General features: G+C 42.7%; 2 protein-coding genes across 4 annotated transcripts in view; both read right to left on the minus strand.

Moving 5' to 3' along the window:
* Positions 1 to 19,866, minus strand: part of LOC109680782 (polyphosphoinositide phosphatase-like) — a 134,751-nt gene extending 114,885 nt beyond the window's left edge. Inside the window, 2 exon segments of the mRNA XM_074077010.1 lie at positions 62 to 160; positions 19,588 to 19,866. Of these exon segments, the coding sequence (XP_073933111.1) occupies positions 62 to 160; positions 19,588 to 19,653 (165 nt within the window). The 5' untranslated portion in view covers positions 19,654 to 19,866.
* Positions 1 to 25,482, minus strand: part of LOC109700001 (polyphosphoinositide phosphatase) — a 328,419-nt gene that overhangs the window by 112,805 nt on the left and 190,132 nt on the right. The window lies entirely within an intron of this gene.

Genomic DNA, 25,482 nt, shown 5'->3' on the forward strand with positions numbered 1-25,482 from the left:
ATATCCTTTAAACACCACATACGAACATTTCTGTTTGTAATCAGGCTTAGAAGATACTTACCCTGTCATCAATTACGACCAAATCTTTTGGTTCTGTTCTATCAATTTTCAAGACCCGGTATTTTGTTTCTGCATGGTTGCTCCCAACAAGAAAGTACCTCTATAAATAAAGAGAAATGTCATTAGTTTTTTTTAAGGCATTTTGCCCTATATACCTCTTATAGCCATTTTACATTTTGAAAACACATTAATAAGTCAGGGTACTTCTTAAAGAATCTTTGTTACTGTTTCAGGAAAGAAACAATACAAGAAAAGTATAACTAGCAGATTAAAGAAAGACTGATTCCAAAAGGTCAGTTTTTAATCAATAATTTCCTAGCTTTATTTAGGCAAAATTGACAAAAATTGCATTGATTTATCCATACACTGTAAAATGATTCCATCACCACACATAATGGCTACCTTACGTGTTGAAGACACTGAAAATCTACTCTCAGCAAGAGAGTACTTACTTTTTAAGTAACCAATAAAGTACAATGAAATATAGTCACAAAGATATACATCAGATTTTCAGAGTTTTTCATCTTATGAATGAAAATGTACCCTTTGGCCTACAGCTCCTAACTGCTCCACTCCACAGTCTGTAGCAGCCTTGCTTTTATGAGTCAACTTTCCAAAAGGTCAGAGTTAAAAATTGAAACATTCTTAGTGGCTTCATGAAAAGTATCAGTCTGATGTCTGAAATACACCCAGTAACCAGGTCAGATGAAGTTAATTATATTATAAAATTAGAGATTAACCTAACTGATTGGAGACTAATGTTTAAGCTTTGCCAGGAAAAAGCAGCTCTGGTAAGAATCAGAAAGCTTAGCATACAATTAGAAAGCTTAGACAATTACAGCTCTTAAAATATTGATAGTTTGTCAAGTAAATCTTAAAATTTTTTCTACAGAAATATGAAAATGACTTTGATATATCAACTATAAAAATCCACCCTGGTAAGGAAACTGGAGAAAGATCAAAGCTGGGGAAAGGATCAAAGATGAGTAAAGCCCTTCCCCGTGCCGGGGCCGCTGCATCCAGCTATCTCGCTAAAACTGCAGACAGCCTTGTCCACAGCTGTGCTGACATGATATATTGTAACCTTGAAAAGCTAACTGCCAAGTCTGCTTCTACACTCCCTGCTTGCTTGCTGCTACTTTCCTGTAGATACCCTGAGCTCGGCGATGGTGCCATTTTGGAGATATCCAGGTGCTGGCCCACTGGCGTAATAAACTTCCTTTCCTCCAGTCACCTGGGTTTGAGTCTTATTCTCGCAGGTCAGTCACATTTCTGCAACATTTTGGAGGCCCCAGCGAGACAGAGACCACCACGCCCCATTGGGCAGTGGGTCCCCACTCCCTGGCCCTGTAGCCTGCAGAGGTTGCTGGAACTGGGAAGTGCACACTCCCGATGTGAGTCTGGGGTCTCCTTCCAGATGAGTGAAAGAGGCTGCAGTGCCAAGGACCAGGCCCTCAGACTGCTGGAGCAAAATGGAGACCTGCACCAGACATCTGGATCAGGTAGGAACCCCAGGGTAGTCAGTGTAAGGAGCCAGCGTGGACTGATCCTCTGCAGGGGACCAGCTGAACCCTGATGTGATGGGTCCCCTTCCTCTGGGACCGATGTGATTCTGGTCAACTGAGTTTAAGGCTAGCCAGGATTTTAGGAGAAATAAATAGGGACTGATTATTTTAAACTGAGTGAATGGTGTGTGACTGACTGTGTGGCTTGACTCACTTGCATTTCAAGCTCGAATCTGTGACTCCAAAGCTGGGCACCCTTATGGTGCCCTGAAGGGTACAGAGTCCGAGTGGGCTCCTCCTGCAATTTCATGGTGATTGACATATGGTCTACGGTGGGATTGGGCTAGCACCTGATGTAAGTCATCTTGTCGGGCTGATCCCACTATAGCTAAGTCACATCTGACCTCATTGTTTGGGGTTGCGACCAGGAGAGCAGGACAGCATCTTTGTGGCCTCACCATGAGACATCCCCGCTCCTTTGTCTGTCTTGCAACATCAGCAATTATCAGGCACATATAAAATGGGCTCCTCTGGGTCAAAGTGCCCAACGGTGCTCCAGACTATGCTTGCTAACCTTAGGGAAGGTTGTTTTGGTGACTATGGGGTTAAAATGAAACCAGCTAAGCTGAGGAGACTCTGCAAATTGGAATGGCCCGCCTTTAACACAGGATGACCAGCAGAGGGCACTCTAGACTTGGCTATCATCACTCACATCAGAGACACAGTCCTTAGGGACCCAGGCCATCCAGACCAGTTTCCTTACATGGACTCCTGGTTCATCCTGGCCGCCCACCTGCCTCACTGCCTCCATTTTCATGCCCCCCAGAGGTACACAGCCGTTTTGGTTAACAGCAAAGTAAAAGAAAAGAAATTTGAAGTCTACCACACCTCAGAATCTGAATCATCAGATCCACCACCATTGTTCTTCCAGTGCCCTCAGCCACTCCGGCCTCCACAAGATCTCAGTCCAATGCAGCAGACTCCAATGAAAAGGAGGAAACATCAGTCCCAGACCCCCACCCATGTCACCCAGCAATTCCCTCATTATACCCCTCTTTACCTCCAATGGCCCCAAAGGGAGAGATAAACCATTGGGGAAGGTCACCAAATTCTGGGAGGCTGACAAGTAAGGATGGAGGGGCCCCAGCTGCAGCTCTATGCCCCCGTCAGGCTCCCAGGCCGCCATTACCCCAGGAAGATGGGTCATACGAGGCTGGATCTATGCAATACGTGTATCAGCCAGCCATTCACCACCACCGACCTCCTGAACTGGCGACAGCATACCCCAGCATACTCAGAGGAGCCACAAGCTGTGATAGAGCTCCTAACCAACATCATGCACAGCAACCAGCCCAACTGGGATGACTGTTATCAACTCATGTCCACCTTCTTCACTTCTGATGAGCGCAGACAAGTATACCAGGCAGCCAGAGCCTGGCTAATCACACAAGCTCTACCACAGACTGCAAATCACAGCAGTGGGCAGATAAGAGAATCCAAGACACCAGACCAGACTGGGACCCCAACACCCCAGATGGGCTCCAATCATCCAGCACATGAGACAAGCTATCCTGGAGGGAGCCCACCAAGGGGCAAGAGGGGCAACCAACCTTACCAAGATCAGTGAAGTCACACAGAAGCCTGATGAGCTGCCTAGCCAGTTCTATGACCAGTTATGTGGTGCTTATCGTCGGTACACCCCGTTTGACCCCGAGGCCCCCGAGAACCAATCCGTGATTAACACCGCCTTCATCCAACAGTCTGCCCCAATGTTCGCTGAAAGCTATAAACGATGGAGGACTTTACAGGTGCCAACACTGACCAACTCATTAGCATAGCAGCCAAGGTGGTAGCAAACTGAGAAGAAATGGCCAAAAGGGAAAAGGAAAAATATTTGGAGAAAAAGCCAAAGATTCTGGCAATAGGCCTCAAGGAGGGAGGCAAAAAGACTGAAGGCCGGAGAGGGGACCCTACAGGAAAGGATGGAAAAACCCTCTTGGGAAAAACCAATATGCATACTGCAAGGAGGGACATTGGAAAAATGAATGTCCTAACAAGGAGAAAAAGGAAAAGAAAAAAGTAACAGTGGCTGCCACCAAATCCAAGGAAGCCTACAACCTAGAGCCTGGGGAAATGAGTTAGACTGAGGCCAACCGGGCTCCCTTTTGATTGGCCCTCAGGAGTCCATGGTCAAGATTGACGGTGAGGGCCGCCAAATAGACTTCATTCTGGACACTGGGACAGCCATTTCCACCATGACCACTCCAACTGGTCGGCTCACTAAGGACTCAATCACCATTATAGGGGACACTGGAAACACTAAGAAGTACTGGTTCTGCAAACCCCAAGAATGCACAGTTGGTGGACACCAATTTCTGTACGTGCCAGAGGCCCCAGGTCCCCTTCTGGGAAGAGACTTACTTTCTAAACTGGGCACCACAGTATCTAGGGACCTGGGACTGCCTGACAGGAGCACCTTGACAGTGCTAACCTTGGAAGTTAGTCTTGAAGAAGAGTGGCGCATACACACCCCGAGGGACAACAAACCCGTTGGACCTCAACCATTCCCGGCTCATCTCATGGAGCAATGCCCAGGTGTTTGGGACCAAGATGCATGACTTGGGCTAGCAATGGGGCACCCTCCAATATTGGTCACCATCAAACCAGGAGCCAACCCGGTGCACCAAAGGCAATATCCAATACCTCTAGACCCCAGGAAGGGAATTGCACCACACATCCAATGCCTGTGAGACCAGGGAATCCTGAAAGAAGTACAATCAGCATGGAACACCCCCTAGCTCCTGTCAAGAAGCCAGGGTCCAATGATTATCGACCAGTTCAAGACTTGTGCAGGGTGAACGAAGTAACAGAGACCATTCATCCAGTTGTCCCCAGTCTGTACACTCTGCTGAGTTTGATTCCACCCACTGCCAAGGTGTTCACATGTATGGATCTTAAAGATGCCTTCTTCTGTCTGCAGCTGGCAGAGGCCAGCCAGTCACTGTTTGCATTCGAATGGGAGGACCCTGACACAGGAGCAAAAGGACAATTGACCTGGACTAGGCTCCCACAGGGCTTCAAAAACTCCCCCACTCTCTTTGGGGAGGCCTTGGCTCGGGACCTAGAGAACTGCCGACCAAAAGACTGCACCACCCTCCGTATGTAGACGACATATTGTGGCGGTCCCCACTCTGGAGGCATGCAGAGCCAGAAGAGAGGAGCTACTCCAACTCTTACAGGAAGCAGGATACAAGGTCTCACTAAAGAAAGCACAGATCTGCCAAGAGGAGGTCACATACTTGGGGTATCACTTGAGCTGAGGTAAAAGGAGGCTAGGAACCATTAGAAAAGAGGTAATCCTCCAGTACCCGCGCCCAGAGTCCCAGACGCAACTGAGAGAGTTTCTGAGTGCTGCGGGCTCCTGCTGCCTACAGATCCCTGGATTCTCGGCTACTGCTGGGCCACTCTACATGGCACTGAAGGGGGACCCCCACAGGACCGTTATGCTGGGGCCCTGAACAAGAGGATGCATTCCAAAAACTTAAGACAACTGGGCGAAGCACCAGCCCTAGCTCTTCCGGCCGTCACTCACCCCTTCCACCTCTATGTCCATGAGAAAGGAGGCATAGAATTAGGTATCCTGATCCAACCACTGGGGCCATGGAACCAACTGGTAGCCTACCTGTCCAAGAAATTAGACCCTGTGGCCTCAGGCTGGCCCCCATGCCTCCGGGCATTGGCAGCAACAGCCCTCTTAATGCAAGAAGCAGATAAACTGACTCTGGGACAACACATCACACTCTGGGTCCCTCACCAAGTAACTTCTCTGCTCAATGGCACCACCAGTCGATGGATACTGGGGAACAAGTGGCCAGATATAAGGCTTTATTGGGTAAAAACCCCTGAATATGAGTTGAATCAGTGAGGACTCTCAATCCGGCCATATATTTACCAGAAGAGGAGGAGGAGCCCCTCCACTCCTGTGAGGAGGTTTTAAATGAGGTCTTCTCTTCCCAGCCTGACCCAACAGACACCGCTATTCCTAATGCTGACCTGTAGTTCTTCACTGATGGAAGTCAGAGCCTACAAGAAGGAGGATACCATACTGGGTATGCAGTGACCACCATCACACAAGTAGTGGAACATGGATGGCTGCCAGACCACTGGTCAGCTCAACAGGCAGAATTATACTCCCTTACCCGGGCCCTCACCATAGCAGACAGGAGGAGAGCCAATATCTACACTGACTTGCATTATGCCTTTGCTACTTTACATATCCACTGGGCCATTTACAAAGAGAGAGGCCTACTGACATCTGGAGGGAAAGAAATCAAAAACAGCCAACAAATCTTACAACTGTTAGAGGCAGTCTGGAAGCCCCGAGCCATTGCAGTCATCCACTGTCTGGCCCATACCAACTGGCCAGACAAGATCAGCCAGGGAAATGGACTGGTGGACAGGCCAGCAATAAAAGCGGCCCTCTTAGAAGAAGTCCAAAAAGAAGATGCTACTTCAGCCAAAGTATGCTTTGCCCTCCCTGTCCTCCCGGACCAGCCAGAGTACAGCTCACAAAAAAATGAACAGGCCCATAAAACAGGGGCTAAAGAAAACTCAGAAGGTATGATCCTAATACCAGAAAAGGCAGCCACAGGTCTGGTAAGGCTGGCACACGACATCATCCATTTGTGCAAAACCTCCCTACAGGGACTATTACAAAAATATCTGGTCATTCCTCAATTGGCAACTCTAACTCAGTTAGCCAGCAAGGCTTGCTTGTGCTATACCCAACACAACCCAGGACAGGGGCCCAAGCTCCTGCTACTCCTCCAGAAGAAGGGGGTCTACCCATTCTAACACTTAGAGATGGACTTCACTGAGATCCAGCCAACCAAAACATCGGTACCTTCTGGTGGTGGTCTGCACTTTTACAGGCTGGGTAGAAGCATATCCTACCTGCCCAGAAAAAGCTGAAGAGGTGTCAAGAGCACTAGCCAAGAAAATCATTCCCTGGTCAGGGTACCTAGCAGCATCGGGTCAGACAATGGGCCTGCTTTTGTCAGTCAGGTGATCAAAGGAATATCTCGTGCAGTTGGCCTGACCTGGGACTTGCATACCTGGTATCACCCCCAGTCATCAGGCTGAGCGGAGAGGATGAAGTATTAAAACAGCATTGGCAAAACAATGTTAAGAAACAGGGCTGTCCTGGCCAGATGTATTGTCCTTGGTCCTGTTCAAGATCAGATGCACGCCCAGAAAATGCAGCCTCTCCCCTTCTGAAGTCCCATATGGACAGTTGCCACCACTAATACCTGGGCAGGCTGGAGACCTTCGAGAGTTTGGACAGATCGGCCTCCACAAGCTCCTAAGAGGCTCAGTACATGCCTCTAGAGGGACTGCCCGACACCTAGTGAATCCAGAGCTGGCCTCCATGACCCTCGAGCCTCTACACCCGTGGAGCCCGGGGGACTGAGTTTGGGTCAAAACCCCAGGTAGAGGGAGTCTAGACCCCCCCCCCCCATGGGAGGGACCTTACCAAGTCATTCTAACCACTCCTTCAGCAATTAAGGTTACAGGACTAAAACCGTGGATCCATCACACACACACTAAGCCAGCAGAGGATCCAGGCCAGGGGTGGAGATCTTGAGCCAACCCAGACCAGTCATTGAGACTGACCTTGACCTGAGGAAGCTCCGATGAGGCTTCAGACAGACCTACTGATCCTACCGACAACTGTGATCATAATAACTGACTCACAAGTGAGGCCTCCAGGCCTACTGGGATCTTCCATAAGCTAATATGGGAGGTCAGACTCTCGGAAGGACAAGAGGGAAAAACATTAATTAACCGCACCATTTGTGCTTTGTCAGGCCTTTGTGTTATCTCCTTTAGGTACTGCCTAGACTCAGAAGTCAGAACAATAAATAGCTCACCTATGGCCCACCACCCTGGTCTGCTCTGGCCAATTCAAAGATCACTTGTCCAATGTGTATGGCCTAATACCACACACCTGGAATGACTGTGGGGGCCCTCATGTTCCTTTTTACAATACGCTCATGTGTTGATTTTGCCTCCTAGGGGACTTGGGGGGGACCCCCACCAAAGGCCAGGGTGACAGTATTCCTTTGCCAGAGAACAAGGCAAAGGAAAAGGAGACCTTTTCCAGTTAACAATAGATGAATCCCCCCAACAGTGGGGAGGTAGGGTCTTTGAACTGGGATGGTTCCTCAAACGTAATTAGGCAAGCTGAGCAGTCTTAAAGACCCTTAGACTTGAGATTAAAGCAGCAAGTCACTCTCTCCCAGTCAGTAAAGCAACTCTCTGGACCGCTGGGCGCAGGGGCAGATCCTCCCTCCCTCCTTGGTTGGGACTAATTGGCCCCTGTTACACCCTGACAGCCCTCTCATTAAGATGATGGCCCTAGCAAACAGCAGCCATCCACTAATATAGATAGCAGATCCTGAACTAGGTAAGGCTGTTGGATTTGTCTGAGGGCCAGCCAAGTGTCATATGCTGGGGTAGGCATGACTAACGTATCAGAAATACATAAGCTAGGCCTGAGCAACTCTACTCAGCATGACAATACCTGCCTCACAGGCCCAGCTGTCCAAATAACTGGAGACATTAAATGCTTTGGCAAAGGAAAAAGCTGCACTAATTTGGTAAAAGGAGCCAAGGCACCCAAAGGAACTTACTGTGCCTGCCAGAGCAGGATCCATACCTGTTATCCAGGGGAGAACTGTGCCTTAGTTTTCCTAGTCCTGGACTGAAGTTGCTCAGTACCTGAACCAGCAGACTGAAGGTTGGATCCACTTCTGGCGGGACCCCATCCTCCTCCCAGGACTTCTGGGAGTCGCCCTGGCAGGAGCAATGGCTACAGGGGCTACTGCCATTGGTCTCCAACAAGTCCAGCACAGCCAGCTATCTGAACAAATCCATGAGGATTTAGGATTAGTACAACAGAGCATTGTCACCCTGCAAAATCAGTTAGACTCACTAACAGCTGTGGTCTTGCAAAACCACCGGGGCCTAGACCTCATTACTGCGGAAAAAGGGGGAATTTGTGCATTTCTAGGGGAAGAATGTTGCTTCTATGCAAACCAGTCTGGGATAATGAGAGAAAATGCTCGCCAGTTGCTAGAAAGAATCAAGGCAAGAAACCAGGAAACATTCTGGAATATGGGGTGGAGGAAATGGGCCCCATGGGTAGCCCCCCTGGCAGACCCACTTACTGTGCTTCTCTTACTACTGCTCCTAGGGCCTTGTGTGATAAACCTCCTCACCAGGTTCATTCGCAACTGGATGGACGCTGTTAAATTACAGTTAGCGAGACCGTACCAAAGATTGCCTCTAGATGACTTCCCCAAAACAGTCGTAAGGGATTATGATGGATAAGAGGAGGGAATGATAAGCAACCCCGAGAAAGATCAAAGCTGGGGAAAGAATCAAAGATGAGTAAAGCCATTCCCCTTAGCTGGGGCCCCTGCACCCAGCTATCTCACTAAATGTGCAGACAGCCTTGGTCCACAGCTGTGCTGACATGATATATCATAACCTTGAAAAGCTAACTGCCATGTCTGCTTCTGTACTCCCTGCTTGCTTGCTGCTACTTTCCTCTAGATATAAAAACCCCAACCACCCTGAGCTGCGGGGCCAGTGCCATTTTGGAGATATCCAGGTGCTGGCCCACTAGCATAATAAACTTCCTTTCCTCCAAGCACCTGGATTTGAGTCTTATTCTCGCTGGTCAGTCACATTTCTGCAACAACCCCAAAGTCCTATAAAAAGGTTAAAATGGTTGTACTTTCCCAGATGGCTTTTAATACATAAGCTACAGGCAATAACTAATATTCTTTCTTTCCTTAGAGTATTGTATCTGAACTCACAATAGTCTTAAATGAACACCGAGAATGATATGAAAAAAAATGTGAAAAAATGACACTCACATACTTAAATGAAAATGTTTTCACCCCATTTAGAAAAACTAAATAAGATGAAACTTTTTTTTTTTTGGTGGTGCAGGGGAATCAAACCCAGAGCCTCACACATGCTGACCATGCTCTACCATGGAACCATACCCCAGCCCTAGGTGAATTTTTAAATTACTTCTAAAAGACAAGTAAATCTCCACTAACAAAAACAAATCATTTGAATGCATTTTGCTTCAAACAAAAAAAGTGACACTTTCTGAACACTGCAAAAATAGTAAAGACACTGCCACAATCAACCAGCATTTTACCATCTCAATGGTCATTAAGGTATAAAAACACCAAGCAATTAGATAACAAATGGAAATTAACAGTAAACAATAAAATAAAAATAACAAATAAAAATTAACCTAGAATTAGTGGCCAAACTGAATGTGGCCCATAAGAAATCAGGGGAGGAAAGGTTAATGTTAGTTGCTACGTATATAGAAAATAAAGGAAGTTTCGAGGCTAAAATTAAACCCTCAAGAATGGATATGATTTTAAGACTTTACAGTATATCAAAATGCAAACACTGATTACACTGTTTTAACTCTAAATCTATAGAAACAGATGAAATTTTTGTAAGGTATGCAGTCATATGTCACATATGACATTTTGGTCAAGGACGGACCTTCTATATGACTGGGATCACATAAGATTATATCACCCTATAATGTCATTAGCTGTCTTAATTTGTGTAAGTACACGCCATGACATTTATACAATGATGAAATTGCCTAATGATGCATTTCTCAGAATGCATCCCTGTTGTTAAGCAACCCATGACTATATATTTATTACTAAAATTTGATCTACTTATAGGTAATGAAGAGCAAAACCTGATGTTAACAGATAATAGGTTAGCCCAGTCATAAAAGAAAGACTAAGAGGAATACTCGATCCTTCATATCCTAGGAGAGGTACAGTCTAGATGAAACTACCAGTGTCGATGCGCTCAAAATAGAGTAATTACGATAATAATAGTAAACTAAGTTAAGACATCCAGCACAGGACTCAGTGAACTTGAGGAGTAACTATAAAGGCAAGAAGACAGAGAGAAGAAAGAGGTCAAGGAATCTACAGAGGCCTCAGCTCATTCCTTGAGCCCCATCCCCCCACCAAGAAGATGTGGGTAATCAATGTAATAAAATTAAGAATGACTTGCAAACTATTCAAACTTCTTAGCAGAAAAGACAGCCACTTCCTTGAGGATTTGAAGACAAACAGCTCCCAGGAGAGAAAATAGCAAGGGAAAGACCTGGAAGAGAAGCAGCTTGCTGTGTTTGTTAACAGAACAAGATTGAGAAAATGCTCATAGCACCTAACAGTGAGTACAGCATTCAACAGAAAGAAGGCACACGATAGAAGCTCACTCCTTCTCTCTCCATTACTTTTAAGGATGTCAGCAAGTCTATGCCATTGTATTTGAAGACAAAAAAAGAAAACAGATAAAAAGAGCACCCCAAAGGGAGGAAGAGAGGAAGAGATGTGTAGAACCAAATGGAACCAGAGTGGAAGACTACACCAATCTGTTAGTCATTGGTCTTCGTCTTCAGGAGAAATGAACACACAAATTAACAACTATGAGAGCTGTGCTATAATAGACATATGAACTGGATACAAAGAGAACACAGGAAAGGCATTTAACTTTTTGGGGGGCAGCCAGAGCAAGTTACAAGAGAGAGGTTGGTGCTGTGCTGATGCTGAGTTTGACCTAGAAGGTCCTCTGTGGGACTTTATGTACTGAGCCACAAGACAAGGGACAGCTCCTCCTCTACCTGCAACATCCTCACTCATCACCTGTGCCCGTCTCAGCCCAAAGCACATTTTTTTAAATATCTCAATTTACTACTTACTTCCAAAGGTTGTTTGTCTGGGGTTTGCCTTCCCTTCGTCTACTTTGACATGCCTTAAGAACCTAGGACTAACTCTACTATCCTCTCTGGTTTTTTAATTCCTAGTCTACTGATGCGATCTGGACCCACAGGCATTGAGTAACTGTTAGGGGAAAGAAAAGCCACCTCCACAGTGTATTTTTTATTATTCATTTATTCACATGTACGTACATTGTTTGGGTCATTTCTCCCCCCTGCAACCCTCTCCCACCTCCTCCCTCCCTCTCCCCCCCAACTTCCAGGCAGAACCTGTTCTGTCCTTATCCCTAATTTTGTTGAAGAGAAGACATAAGCATAATAAGGAAGACAAAGCATTTTTGCTAGTTGAGTTAAGGATAGCTATACAGAGAGATTCCTAGCATTGCTTTCATGTACAAATGTGTTTCAACACAAGTTGATTCATCTCTAACTGATCTTTATACTGGTTCCTTGTATTTTTTATTTGCTGGGCAATTTTCTATAACATTTACACTAATGCATCATTTCTAGATAAGCACACAGAAAGATGGTTCTTCCAAGTCAACCACTCAGTAAGGAGGCACATTGTAATTTTAAGAGTGGTAAGATCCCAGTGAAGTTCTTAGAATTTGTATAGATCTAGGAAATCCAAACATTATCTTCAATAAGATTATGATTTGACTGTTTATAATAAAAAGACAGATGTAAGTCCTGACATGCTAGTGGACAAATGTGTTAGTAGCTTTTGAAGAATACAAAAGGAAGGTAGGGCTTCACCTCCCATAGTCAGATCCATCCAAAGACTCAGTAAGTCACAGCAGCCAAATGCTAAAACCCACAGAATACAAACAGACCTAAGTGGGAGAGAGAAACAAAAGCAGTATAACTGCTTCATGTTTAGCATCAAGCCCTGTAACTAACTATCCAGATTCTTTCTCTTCGAAAATGGTACAAATAGTCTATGAACCCTAAAAAATGTTTTGTGCAGAGAACAGCGACCTCATGAGGAGTCAGTCACAAGGAAAGAAAACAGCTTTCAGTGGGCCTGAAGTGGTCAGCAGAATTACTGCCTGCACTGCCCTCTGGTGGCCAACAGAGATCTACTTTCACATCAATTTTTTTTTTAAATAAGAGGCTCCTTTTTCAGGAAGGCCCTGTTTCTACTCAATCTCAGTCCCTCCCAGTTGAGCACAGAAACACTGTCCCTGAGTATGCCTTAGATTCCCTATATTTAATAGTATGCTTGAAAATGGATCTCAGAATTTGAAGGCTTAAAAACTGCCCTGAAATATTTTTTCATTAAATTCTTCATGGCTTTTTTTTTTTTGTTCCAATTTTTTATTTTGACATAAATTTTCAAACCTACAATAAGATAAAACAACAGTACAATGAACATTCACACATTGTTTATCTAGATTCACCAAATGTTAAGATTTTGATGCATTTGTTTTTTTCCCCCTCCCTCCTGATGAGAGCTTTCTTCTTCTGAACCACTTGAAATGAATGCAGGTATCATAACATGTCACCTCTAGAAACCTCAGTCTCTATTTCCAAAAACAAGGACCACCTCCCTCCTGGTCATACTGTCAATACAATATTACCTAAATCCACATTCAAATTTCCAAGTATCCCTGTAATGTCCTCCATAACTGAATTTATTAAAAAAAAAAAAAGAATTTGATTGACACATGCCTTGCATTTGGCTACCATGACTTCTTTTGTATCTCTTAATCTAGAATAGTCCCCCAGCTTTGCCTTTCATGACATTTTTAAAGAGCACACTTTTTTTTTTAATTACCTTGGTTTTCCATTGGTGTCATTCATTTGACCATTTACTAGTGAAGGTCTCATGTGTCAGCCAGTGGGCTAGAGATCTGAGGTTTTAGGTAAATTGAAAGATTTATTTTGGAGATATGACCTGATGGGCTGGATCAGAAAAGAAAGTAATAAATTTAGTTACTTCTGTTTGAGCAACCAGAGGGATGGTGGTGCCTCTTACTAATGGAGGGACCACTGGAGAAGAAACAGGCTTCAGAGCAAACCAAGAGCTCTGTTCACATCACACCCACAAGATCAGTGGTGATTCTGAAACTCAGAGGACAGGTATCAACGATGTTCTCAGCACATATCTGCATTTCAAGCCAGGGGACTAGGTTACACCCACTCAGGAGAGTGAAGACAGAGATGAGGACCCAAAATAACTAGCCTGAAGAACTCTATTATTTAGAAGTTGGATTTGGGAATGGCTGGTGAACAGGCAGCCCCTGCAGAGGGTGGACTTGGTTAAGCAAAGGGAGGTGAACATGGGGGAAAGGATGGAGGAAGCCCACATCCACATCAAACACTCTGAGAAGTCTAGTAAGATGAGAATAAAGAAATGTTCAGAGCATCTAACAGAAGCCTGTGGGTGGCCTTCTCAGGTGGGGATAAAATACACAATAGAACTGGTTAAAGAACACACGGGCAGGATTCTGAGTAAAGATGAAAGAGCAAACACCTCTGTTCCTCTCAAGCATCTTACTAAGCCCCAGCAAGGTTTTTGCTTTTTTTTAATTTTTTAATGTTTATTAGGTATAAACCCTAACAGCAAAAGGAAGAATGAAGAAGATAACAGCAAAAATCATAAGGAAGCTGCTGGCACTGGTGGCTCACACCTATAATCCTAGCTGCTTAGGAGGTAGAGATCAGGAGGATTGTGCTTCAAGGCCAGGCTAGGCAAAATGAAAATGAGACCCTATCTCAAAAATACCCAACATATAAAGGGCTGATAAAGTTGCTCAAGTGGTAGAGCACCTGCCTATAAATGTAAGGCCCTGAGTTCAAAGCCTAGTACAGCCAAAAAAAAAATCATAAGGATAATCATAATCGTAACAGTAACTTGAAACTGAAAGGTATGCCCAAGAAAGCTGAATCCTAAAATAACAGTGGAGAAGTCAAGAAGCGAACCAATTTATACCAAAAATGGAAATTTGTGGCACCTGACAGCTGTGGAATATTAGAGGATAAAAAGAAGAAAATACAAAGATAGCACAAGTTTTTAAAGAGGAAAAAAATCTTTAAGCTAAAGAACAAGAACAGAATACTGCTAAAAATTCTCAGGAGCAACACTGGAAGGTGAAAGACAGGGACAAATGTCTTCTAGGGGAAAATTCTTTGCAATTTTTAATTCAATACTAAATTTGTCAATCAATCTCAAGTGTGGCATAAAGACATTTTTTAGACATGCATGGGCTCAAAAACAATTACTTTCCATGAACCTCTCCCATGAAGTAACTGAGGGAGGTGCACCACCAAAATGAGGGTATAAATCAAGAAACAGGAAATTATGTGGTCCAGGAAAACAGGGAAGTTGTCAGAAAGAGGAAACCTGATGATTGTGAAGGGAGATGCCAGGATGACAGATGTGCCACAAGCCTTGGGAATATCCAGTCTAGATGAGTCACTGCTTCAAGAAGATGAAATCTGTAAAACACCTAAGTGTGTGAATGTGTTCAGGGACTTAAATATGTGGGGGGAATTTGAGCTAAATTTATTATAAATTCACAGTAAGAAGGAGGGATTTAGGAAGAAGGAAAAGTCATCTAGGCAAAGTCTAGAGTAATAAAGGGTAAAATTCAAACAGTGAAGGTGAAGAAGGAAAATGCCACAGAGAAGAAAGACAGCAGCAACCAGGATGGTGAGTGTTCCATAAAACAGGCATGCATCAGCCTGATTGCATCCATCATACAAACAGGTATCTAAGAATCAGCACTGCTCGAACAATGTTTGTGTGTTTGAAGATATTTTGAGGGATATGGGCTTGGCAGGAGTTTAGGGTGAATGAGGACACTAAAAAAAAGCTATCCAAGCTATTCAAGAAAAGCTTAAATTTCAGCATGTAGCTTTAACAGTGGTGACTTGGTATAAACATAGTATAAAGATCTAAAATACATAAAATTCATAAGATACATGAAATTCAAAGGGAATACAGTAGGTAATCTATTTAACAGAAAATTCAGTATCTACTAACATTATCATCTCCTTTTATAGTGACAGGCTAATTAATCATTCACTTTTCATCTGATGGAGGAAATCAGCCTTTTTGAAAGGGAAGAAATTTTAGGCTGTATGACAGCTTCAATTCATGTCAAACTTCATTTGAACTTTCAGACTAAATGTTATTATTGTAAAAGAACATCCCTTAGTCCAGAAATCCCAACAACGGGTAATTCAGCCCAGAGAGAGGACGTGTGTCTCACAGTCTAAAGGGATGTCCAAGTTCAGATGATACAGCACTGTTAGAGTGCAGGGCTTTACTGAAACTTTGTCACCTCCAACCACACCTTCTAAAATAAACCGACTATAATTACTATGCTCCCCCCTACCAGCTTATATCTTTTGGTTCCTTGCTCCAGTCCCTCAGTCAATTATACCCTGTACTGCTCTCTGTTCCCTAATTACACAAATTAAGACTAATTAAGTAAGGTGCATTTCTCATGATGTGATTCTTATTTTATTCCATTTTTATGTGGTGGGGGACGGAAGCAGAGGCTCAAATCACTTTGGAACAATGCAGGAAATAAATACATACATAGAAACTAACAATTCTGAGCACTAAGAATAAAGATTATCCTAACAAATTTCACCCTTACAAAACACACATGCTGATCCATACAGCCCTAGCTCTCTTCGGCTACCAATTTTAAAGTGTATTCAGTTACCAATTTTAAAGTGTATTCATTTGTTTTTATGAAATGGCCACTTACAGTGATGCTAAGACTCCCAGGATACCAAATACTAAGGAAGGAAACCTGTAAGTTGGAAATGTAAAATTCATTTACATTTACAGTTTTAAGTGTTTTGTATCAAAAAAGAAAAGAATTAAGTCAATGATCTACCTATAAAGTTAGGTAAAGATAACTGAATGCTGTGGTCTAAATGTTAAGTGTCCCCCAACAAATTCATAGGATGAAATCTAATCCCCAATGCAGTAGTGTATTAAGAGGTGGGGCCTTCTGGAGGAAATTAAGTCATAAGAGCTGAGTCCTCCTGCATGGGATTAGTGCCCTTACAAAAGAAGCTGGAGGGAGCTTATCCACCCCTTCAATCATGAGATACTACAGGCCCTCATCAGACACTCAACCCACTGGTACCTTGATATTGGACTTCCCAGACTCCAGAACTATAAAAAATAAATGCTTATTGTTTATAAGCCACCTAGTTTATGGCATTTTGTTATAGCAGCCCAAAGGGACTAAGATACTGATTAATCCAAAATCCCTAAGAGAAAGAAAATAATAAGCCTAAGAGCAGAAATTGGTTAAACAGGAAATAATAAAGAAAATTAAGTCAAAAGTCCACTCCTTCAAATGAGTAATAAAATTCAGTATCTAGAAGATGGATCAAGAATGAGAACGAACACAAGATATCAAAGGGCTGGAGATGTATGTAGCTCAGGTAGAATGCAGGCCTGTACACACAAGACCCTGCATTTAACCCAGCACTGCAAAAGAGAAAGAGTTTAAAACACAAACTGTCAAGAATAAAAAAGGGAATTTTACAAATCCTACAAATATTGAAATAATAAGGAAACACTCCACAACTGAGATGAAAGACAAATTTTTTGAAAAACAAAATTTATCATAACTAATTCAAGACTCACTGAAAATCTTTTTAGCCATATATCTGTTATAGAAATTGATTCATTATCAAAATTCATCCTGCAAAGCAACTGCAATTCTAAATGTTTCGCTAGTGAACTCCAACAAACATTGAAAAAAGAAATAATGTTCATTTTATATAACAATTTTCAACTAATTTTATGAGGCTAGAGGTACCCTGATATCAAAATCATACAAAGCTGTTAAAAGAAAATGACAGACCAATATACTAAATCTAAACGCAAAAATCCTTAACAAAAATGAGCCCACAAAATCTAGGAATATATGAAACCAATTATACAGCATGATTAAGTAGAGTATATTCCCAAAATTCAAGGTTTGTTTAACATTTGAAAAGGAATTAGTGGAATTGACTACAAGCAAGTAAAGGAAATGGCATATACAAATGCAGAAAAAAACTGACAAAATTCAATACTTATTCATGATTTTTAAAGTAGGAAAAGAATATTTCTCAACCTGATAAAAGGTGTCTGTGAAAACTAACAGTTAGCATCACACTTTCATGATGAAAGACTGAATACGTTCCCCCAAAGATCAAGAACAAGACAAAAATGTCTACTCTGGGGCACTTCTATTGAACTTTGTATTAGAAGTCCTAGCCAGTGCCATAAGGCAAGAAAAAAAAAGAAGAAGAAAAGGCATGGAAGACATGTTCCTTGTTGCACATGATACAATTTCAATTCTCCCAAAATTGGTCCACAGATTCAATGAGATGCAAATAACAACTCCAATTAGTTTTTTAATAGAAACTGACAAACCCACTGCAAGTCACATGGAAACATAAAGGTTCTAGAATAGTCATAATGACTTGGAAAAATAAGACTGATTTTAAGACTTATTTATAAGTCAATCACTTATTATACAATCACCAAGAAAAGTTGGTAATGACATAAGAAAACAAATTGACCAATGGGATAAAATTGTTTAAGAATAGACCTACACTTACTCAGTCAAGTAATTTTTCAGAAGGATACCAATGACACCCTTATGAGACAGCTGTCAACGAGTGATACTCTACAAATGATATAAAAAATAGTGAACCACAATTCCTGTAGTACCAACCTCTAAGAATCCTCCAGGATTCTCATTTTCCATTGTACAGTTCCACCCATACTGAGCAGAGTTAACCTGGGTAACAAATAGGATATTGCAGGAATGATGGAGTGTGATTTCTGAAGCAACTTCTTCCTTGTTTCTCTTGGATCACTCTCTGGCTAATGCCAGTTACTTCATCATAAGGACATTCAAAGAGTCACAGAAATGTCTACAAGCCAGGCGCCAGTGGCTCATACCTGTAATCCTAACTATTCAGGAGGCAGAGATCAGGTAAGAGTGTAAAATGGTACACTAACTTTTCAAAAACTACCAAGGAGTTCTCCAAAGTTGAGGCACATGAACTTTAACAATATCATTCATATGTATCTACACAACAGAAATGAACATATGCTCACAAATATACTTGTTCAACAATGGTCATAGCTGGTTTATAACAGTCCAAATCAATAGGAAAAATGGATAAACAAATTGTGGAACACAGTCAACAATAAAAAGAAACAAATTACTGATACAACATGGAAAACATCAAAGAACTACAGAACAGAATACACACTGTATATAATTCCATTAGATGAAATTCTGTTTGGTTTTTTTTTTGTTTTTGTTTTTGTTTTTGAGACAAGGTCTTGTTACGTAGCCCATACTGACCTCAAACTGATGATCCTCCTGCCTCAGCCTCCCAAGTGCTGGGATTGCAGACATGTGTCACCATGCCTGACCATCAATCATATGAAAGAGTACTGCATCACAGAAATGATAAAGTATGATGTGGTATAAATCCTATTCCCTGGCTGAGGGTGTGGTTCAAGTGGTAGAGCACCTGCCTAGCAAACATGAGGCCTGGTGTTCAAATCCTGGTACCACAAAAAGCAATTAAGAAAAAAAAAAGAATATAGACTGGGGAACTAGTAATCGAATCATAAAAAACTGCTGTTTACATGCCATTTAAGGTAATAACAAATTTAATTTTTTTAAATTAAATGTTGCATTGAAAAGAGTCACGTGAAAAGAAAGATAAAGTTATCCAAACTAGTAAACAAAAATAACTTTTTCTTTTCTTTGAAATAAGAAAAAAAAAGGGGGGGGAGGGAACCAAAAACATCCAGCAACAAATGTGCACGTAATTGACATGAATCACTGTGACGCTAACAGAAAAGTTACCGAGTGCTAGGTCAAATCTTTTTCATACCCTGCCTGTAGTCACTAGTGAAGTCAAGAACTTTAACAGACTTTAGCTGCAAAAATAAAATTAAATCCACTAACTCCTACAGAACGTCGTGAGCACCTGTTTGCATGTGTTCCAGCAGGGCTTGTAAGTCAAAGCGTGTGCAAGCAAACGCAAAAACCGGGTGAAGACCCTCAGGCGCAGCCCAAGAGCCTCCTCCCAGGCTGCTTACGGGGATCGGGGAAGTAGGGAGACAGAAGAGCGGGTGCTGCCTCTGCCCTATGACCCCACACCCACGCGCCCGCCGCGCTGGGTACTCACAGCTCTGGTCTCGTACAGAACCAGCTTCTGGACCGAGCTGATGATGGGGGCGGCGGCCGTAGGCATGGCCAAGCCAAATGGGGCCCCACACTAGGGCACCAGGCCGCGGCCCGAGTTGCGGTAGCTGTCGCACGGTCCCAGAAGACCCGGCGAGAAGACACTTCAGACCCTGGACGCCAGCTCCAGCGGAGAAAAGCACCGCCTGGCACTAAAGCCACAGATAACCCTCCACAGCACAGGTGTTTCCGGATTCCCGAGCCCCGCCTCCGGCCACGCCTCGCCCGGACACGGAGGGGGCGGAGCTGGAGGACGTACCAGAGAGAGGGCGTTTAGAGGCTCCCAGACATGCGTACTGCTGAGGCACGAAGCGAAGAGCGCCATCTTTCACATGGGCAGAGGAAAAGGGGCGGAGAAAAGTCCCCAAATTCATTGAGTTTCTCGTTTTCGTGGTCCCTCTGGAAAAGGGAGAGTATTTGGGATTGGGCGCCTCCTTTTGAAGCGGTTTATCCGTGTTGTAGGATCGATCCATCCCCAAGTACTGCCTTACTTCTGCCCTTATTTTCCTGGAAATCTGGAATCCGATGGTCTTTCACTAAGTGTCGCTGTCAGCAAAATCCATATCGAACGTGTCTGTATGGTTTAATAAAATTTTTTAATTCTCTAAAGGTAGAGATTTTGGAGTTTGACACACTGTGTGCCTAAAGCTAAACCTTCGTAAATTCTAATATAGTGCTATGTGGCGGGATAGGCTTGGAAGGCTAGCGATTCTGGGTTAAACAGGGTTTCTTCCCTTTGCTGTGTGTGAACATAAATCCACAATGTATGCACCTTCCCTGCTCATTACCTTGCACGCTTGTGAAAAGCAGTGTATTGTAGCTATGAATACAAAATTAGATAGAAAAGCATATCTTTGGGATAAAAATTCATAGCGAATTGAAGCAGCACCTTCTGAGGCCCCGCCCCGCACGGGCCCTGCGCGCCGCCCGCGGTTTCCACGGCAACCGCGCAACAGATGCGGAGCCTCTGCAGGCCGCTGCTGTTGGGAGCGCGGTCCGCTATCGGCAGGTAAGGCGCCTTTGTCCCGGTGCCCGAGGGCGGTTGTCCACCGCTCGGATATATTCGCTATCAGTGGCACGGTAGTCCACCTCCTACGGGGACTCCATACCGGTTACTTTTCTTGCAAAACTAAACTTAAGGTCTCTTCGTAAATCTACGTTTTTAAACCAGCTCTCTTTTCAACGACTAATGTATTTATTCCACAAATACTTACTGAACACCTGTTACAATAGCCTAAGATGTACTGGAGTGATGGTAACCTAGCCCAGGAGGAAAGGCAAGATTTCCCGGTTACCCCTCTTAAATCTTAGAATCCACCACTAGAGGGTTCTCAACCTCTGAAACTGTAACAAAACTTTTAAAAAAATTGATAGCATTAACACATAACAAAATGTGATATTAGAGGCTATGTTGTAGATTCAAGATTGGAAAGTTACAAAATTTCAAAATATTTAATTATAGATTATTAATTTTCTTCCACTGTTTGGTACTTCTTTTATTCAAAACTAGAAAGAAGTCCATGCCAGTCTGGCATTTACATTAACGTGTATTTTTTAATTGGGAAAAAATACATAGCTCTGTTCCACTTCATATTGGAATCTGAGTTAAATATTTGCACAATGTTTTTGTTTAGGGAAGTAATTCTTAAAATGTCTAGACGTCTGACTTTCAAATATTAAAGAACTCGAGTATTTATTTACCAACACCCATAAATTATTGGTTGAAGCCTTCTATGGCAGAGCATTGATGCCTCAGAACTTCCAGTTTGCCCTGTGCTCAGACAGAGAGGGTCTGCAGCTGGAGAAAACCTGTAGAGAAAGAGTCACACAGGCTGGCATTTGGAAGTCAGGCTAGCTATACCGAGAAAAGGTACAAGTCAAGTGCATGTGAGCACAACACTAGCAGCATTTGCTATATTCCACCCTTTAAACACTCAGATCCACTCTTTCCCCACAGCAAGTTCACACCAGCCCCTCACTGATTCCTGAAGTAATGACTAGTACCAATTTCTAAAAGAAAAGAGAGATTAGTGGTATAAGCCAAAAAACCCACTACTGCAATTAACCCAAGGACTGTAATTGATCATTAGCCATCTTCCTCCCCCACCACCCATTTCTGTATTTTCCTTACCTTTGGTTAGAACTTCTGCTGATCTAAGGTGTTTGCCCAGTAGGGTGACCAGCTTTCATCCCTGAGGGGTAAAAGCCCCATATTACCATGTCCTTAACAGATTCTGGTTGCTGCAATTACCATTCTCTGGATATGAATGCATCAAGATGTGTCTCAGAGAATTCTCTAAATTCAGGATATATGTAGGCAGCAAATCTATCTTCACTTGTGAGTGCAGTAACTCCTTACCAGCTTGTCAAGCCAAAAGTGACCAGCTAGCCAGAGTAGTCTCAGGTTTAGTGAAAGGTTTACTGAGTCGCCGATAGACCTATCTCTCCTATCAACCAAAGCCAGTCCAGCAGAGCCTAAAGTTGTGCAAAAGGAAGTACTGTTTGCTCAAGCCAATCACAGAATGACAGTGAGAGAAGTCATTCCTACCTCCACACTTGGTTCACCATGAAGTACACCATTTCCATCCCACACAATCCAAAACTAGTGCCTTAACTGCACCTTTGAGAAGCCTGTGTGACAGACCTGCAGCTTGTAGGTGAGGAACGTGGGAGAGCCAGTGGGCCTCATGTTCACATGTCTCTTATCATATCTTCTTTATTGTAAAGGGGTCCTTTGATCCGAAGCAGAACTGCATGAGATTCCATGATAAGTGAGACATACTTTAAACCCTTACATAGTGGTGCTGATGTTAGGGAAGACAAACTCACACTAGGAGCACATGTCACTTGCCCCTGCCAAGGTAGAAGGGCCCTGTGTAATCAGTTCATGGGTGAATAGATGTTCTAGCTCCTCAAGGATCATACCATATTGAGGGTTCATTCTCAGTCTGCTGTGCTCAAATAGTACACTCAGCAGTAGTAATAGCTAGATCAGCCTAGTCAGGGGGAGCCTTGTTGAGTCCATGCAAGCCTCCGTCACCTCTATCCCCAACACCATAATTTTTCCAATTAGGACTCCATTGTGTAAACACTGGGGAGAGCAAAGACAAAGACTGGCTGGCATCTACTGAATAATCATCTTGCCACCTTGGTGTTCAGTGCCTCCTCTGAGGTGGATGGTTTGTGAGACACTAGATATTTCATATCTATTTGCATTAGTTTTCTGTGCCGCATAACAAATTGCACAAATTTAGCACCTTAAGACAGATCAGACAGATTCCATAACCAGGGATCCTGGCATAGCTCAACTTGGCAATCAAGTGTTGGCTGAGCTATGCTTTCAACTGGAGACTCAATTTAGGGAAGAATCTACTCCCAACCCCATTCACATTCCTGGCAAAATTCATCTCTTTGCAGTTGTAGCACTGAGGTCCCTGTACCCTTACTATGCTGACCCCTTTGGGCTACTCTCAGCAACTGGAGACCACACACTGTTCCTTGCTCTGTGGTCCTCTCACACAGCAGCTTACTTCTTCCAAGCTAACAAGAAGTTTCTCTCTAGCCTGCTAATATGGAGTCATATATGACCTAACATAATCATGGAGGTGACATCTTTGGTATATTGAGAAGCAAGTCACAGATCCCACTTGTGCTCAAGGGAAGGGGATTATGCAAGAGTGTGACTCACTGGAGGTCACCTTAAGTGTCTTGGCCAAATCACTCATAACTCTAATTACATGCTTCATCCCCTGAACTCTTTTATATTCTGATATTGCTCCTTCTTGCTCCTTGATGAAGTCATTCAAAACTGTCGTCCAAATTGCACATGCTAAGCACACGCTCTACCACTGAACTACACCCGGTCCCTAACTCTCCTTTCTCACCTAAGATTATTATTTTTCCCCTGTTGGCTTATTCCATTTTCTCTTTCTGTTAGAGAATTATAATACCTATGTCTGTTTACTATCATTACCTAGATGCTAGCATGCACATTTAAGTCTTTGGTTAACCAATATCTTTATACTTTTCTACAAAATGCAAGGTCTTTAGGATGTTTCACCTCCTATGCCATCTGCCCAATGTATATACTCTCATTTTCCATTTTTCTAGTTTTATCTTATTTTTGTTTTTATGTACTCAGTGTTTGCTTAGATTTATCAATATCTTTGCTTGCTTTATTTCCTTATGTCTTAGACCTACTAGCAGGGATCGTTTTCTCTTTGCCTAAGGCAAATCCTTATAGAGGTATCTGCTGGCAATGACTCTGTTTTTGCCAGTCTGAAAATATTTCATTTTACCCTTATTCTTGAGACATCACTGTTCTGAGAATGCAATCTTGAAAAATATTTCTCCTTCGATGTTGCTTCCAAGGTCAGACATCTATCTAATTGTCATTCCCTTTGCTGTATTCTCTTTTCTTCTAGGTCTGCTTTTAAAGAAGATATATTAATCTTTGGTATTCTTCAGGTTATCATTTTGTTTCTTCACATGGATTTCTTTTCATTTATCCTGCTTCATGATATGTTTAAGTTCCTGAATCTGAGGATTATATTTTATCAATAATTCTGAAAAAATTTTTAGTCACTGTCTCTTAGAATATGCCTTGCTCTTTATTTTTTTTTTAAACTCCTTTTGGAACTGTCAGAACTTTTCGTGGTAATAATCATGCTTTAGTCTTTCCTTAATGTTTTCCTAATTTGGGTCTTTCTACTTCATTCTGGCTAATATCTCAACACCTGACTTTCACTTTATCTAGTCTCTCTTCAGCTGTCTTATCTGTTTATATGCTGGTTGAAATTTTATGGTTCATTTTTATATTTTTTCATTTGTATACATCTACATGAAACTTTTTCAAATATGCTCAATCATTTGTAGTCTTTATTTTAACCTTGCTTTATTTTCAAACCTCTGTATTATTTCACTAAGCACATTAAATATTTTTGTTGGCTAGGTAATACTTTTTGCTAAACTTTCCATTTTGAGATAACCACAGTTACATACAGCTGTCAGAAATAATAAAGAGAGAGTCTGTGTATTCTTTCCTTACTTTGTTTCATGAAAATAACTTGTAAAACTATGGTACAATATCACAGTAGGATATTGGCTTTGATGAAGTCAAGACAGAGAACATTTCCAGCCAGGAGTATCCCACATGTTGCCGTTATATACTTTGTTTACCATTTCTGTATCTTTGTCACTTCAAGAATTTATGTAAAGTCAGACAGTATGTAATCTCTGAAATAGATTTCTATTGGGTAATTCTCTGGAGCTTGATCCAGGCTGTCATATGTATCAGTAGTTCATTCTCTTTTGTTATTGTTATGTTCCAGAATGCGAATACACCACAGTTTGTTTAGCCCTTCACCTGCTGAAGAACATCTGGGTTGTTTCCAGTTTGGGGATATTAGGAATAAAGCTGCCATAATTATGCATCTACAATTTTTGTGTGAACATGGTTTTGCATTCTCTGGAATAAATGCCAGTGGGTGCAATTGTGGGGTCAGATGGTAGTTACATGTTTGACTTTTTTTTTTATATATATGTGGCCCTGGGGCTTGAATTCAGGGCCTATACCTTGAGCCACTCTGCCAGCCCTTTTTGGTGTATTGGGTATATTCGAAATAGGGTCTTGCAAAGTATTTGCTGGGACTGGCTTCAAACCACGATCCTCCTGATCTCCGCCTCCTGAGTAGCTAGGATTACAAGCATGAGCCACTGGTGCTTAGCATGTTTGACTTTTTAAGAAGTTATTGAACTGTTTTGGAGAGTGATTGGACCATTCTATATTCCCACCATCAATGTCTAACGTTTGTCAGTGTCTCTGCCAGTATCTGGTATT

Source organism: Castor canadensis, chromosome 1, assembly GCF_047511655.1.
Source record: "Castor canadensis chromosome 1, mCasCan1.hap1v2, whole genome shotgun sequence".
Classification (NCBI taxonomy): Eukaryota; Metazoa; Chordata; class Mammalia; order Rodentia; family Castoridae; genus Castor; species Castor canadensis.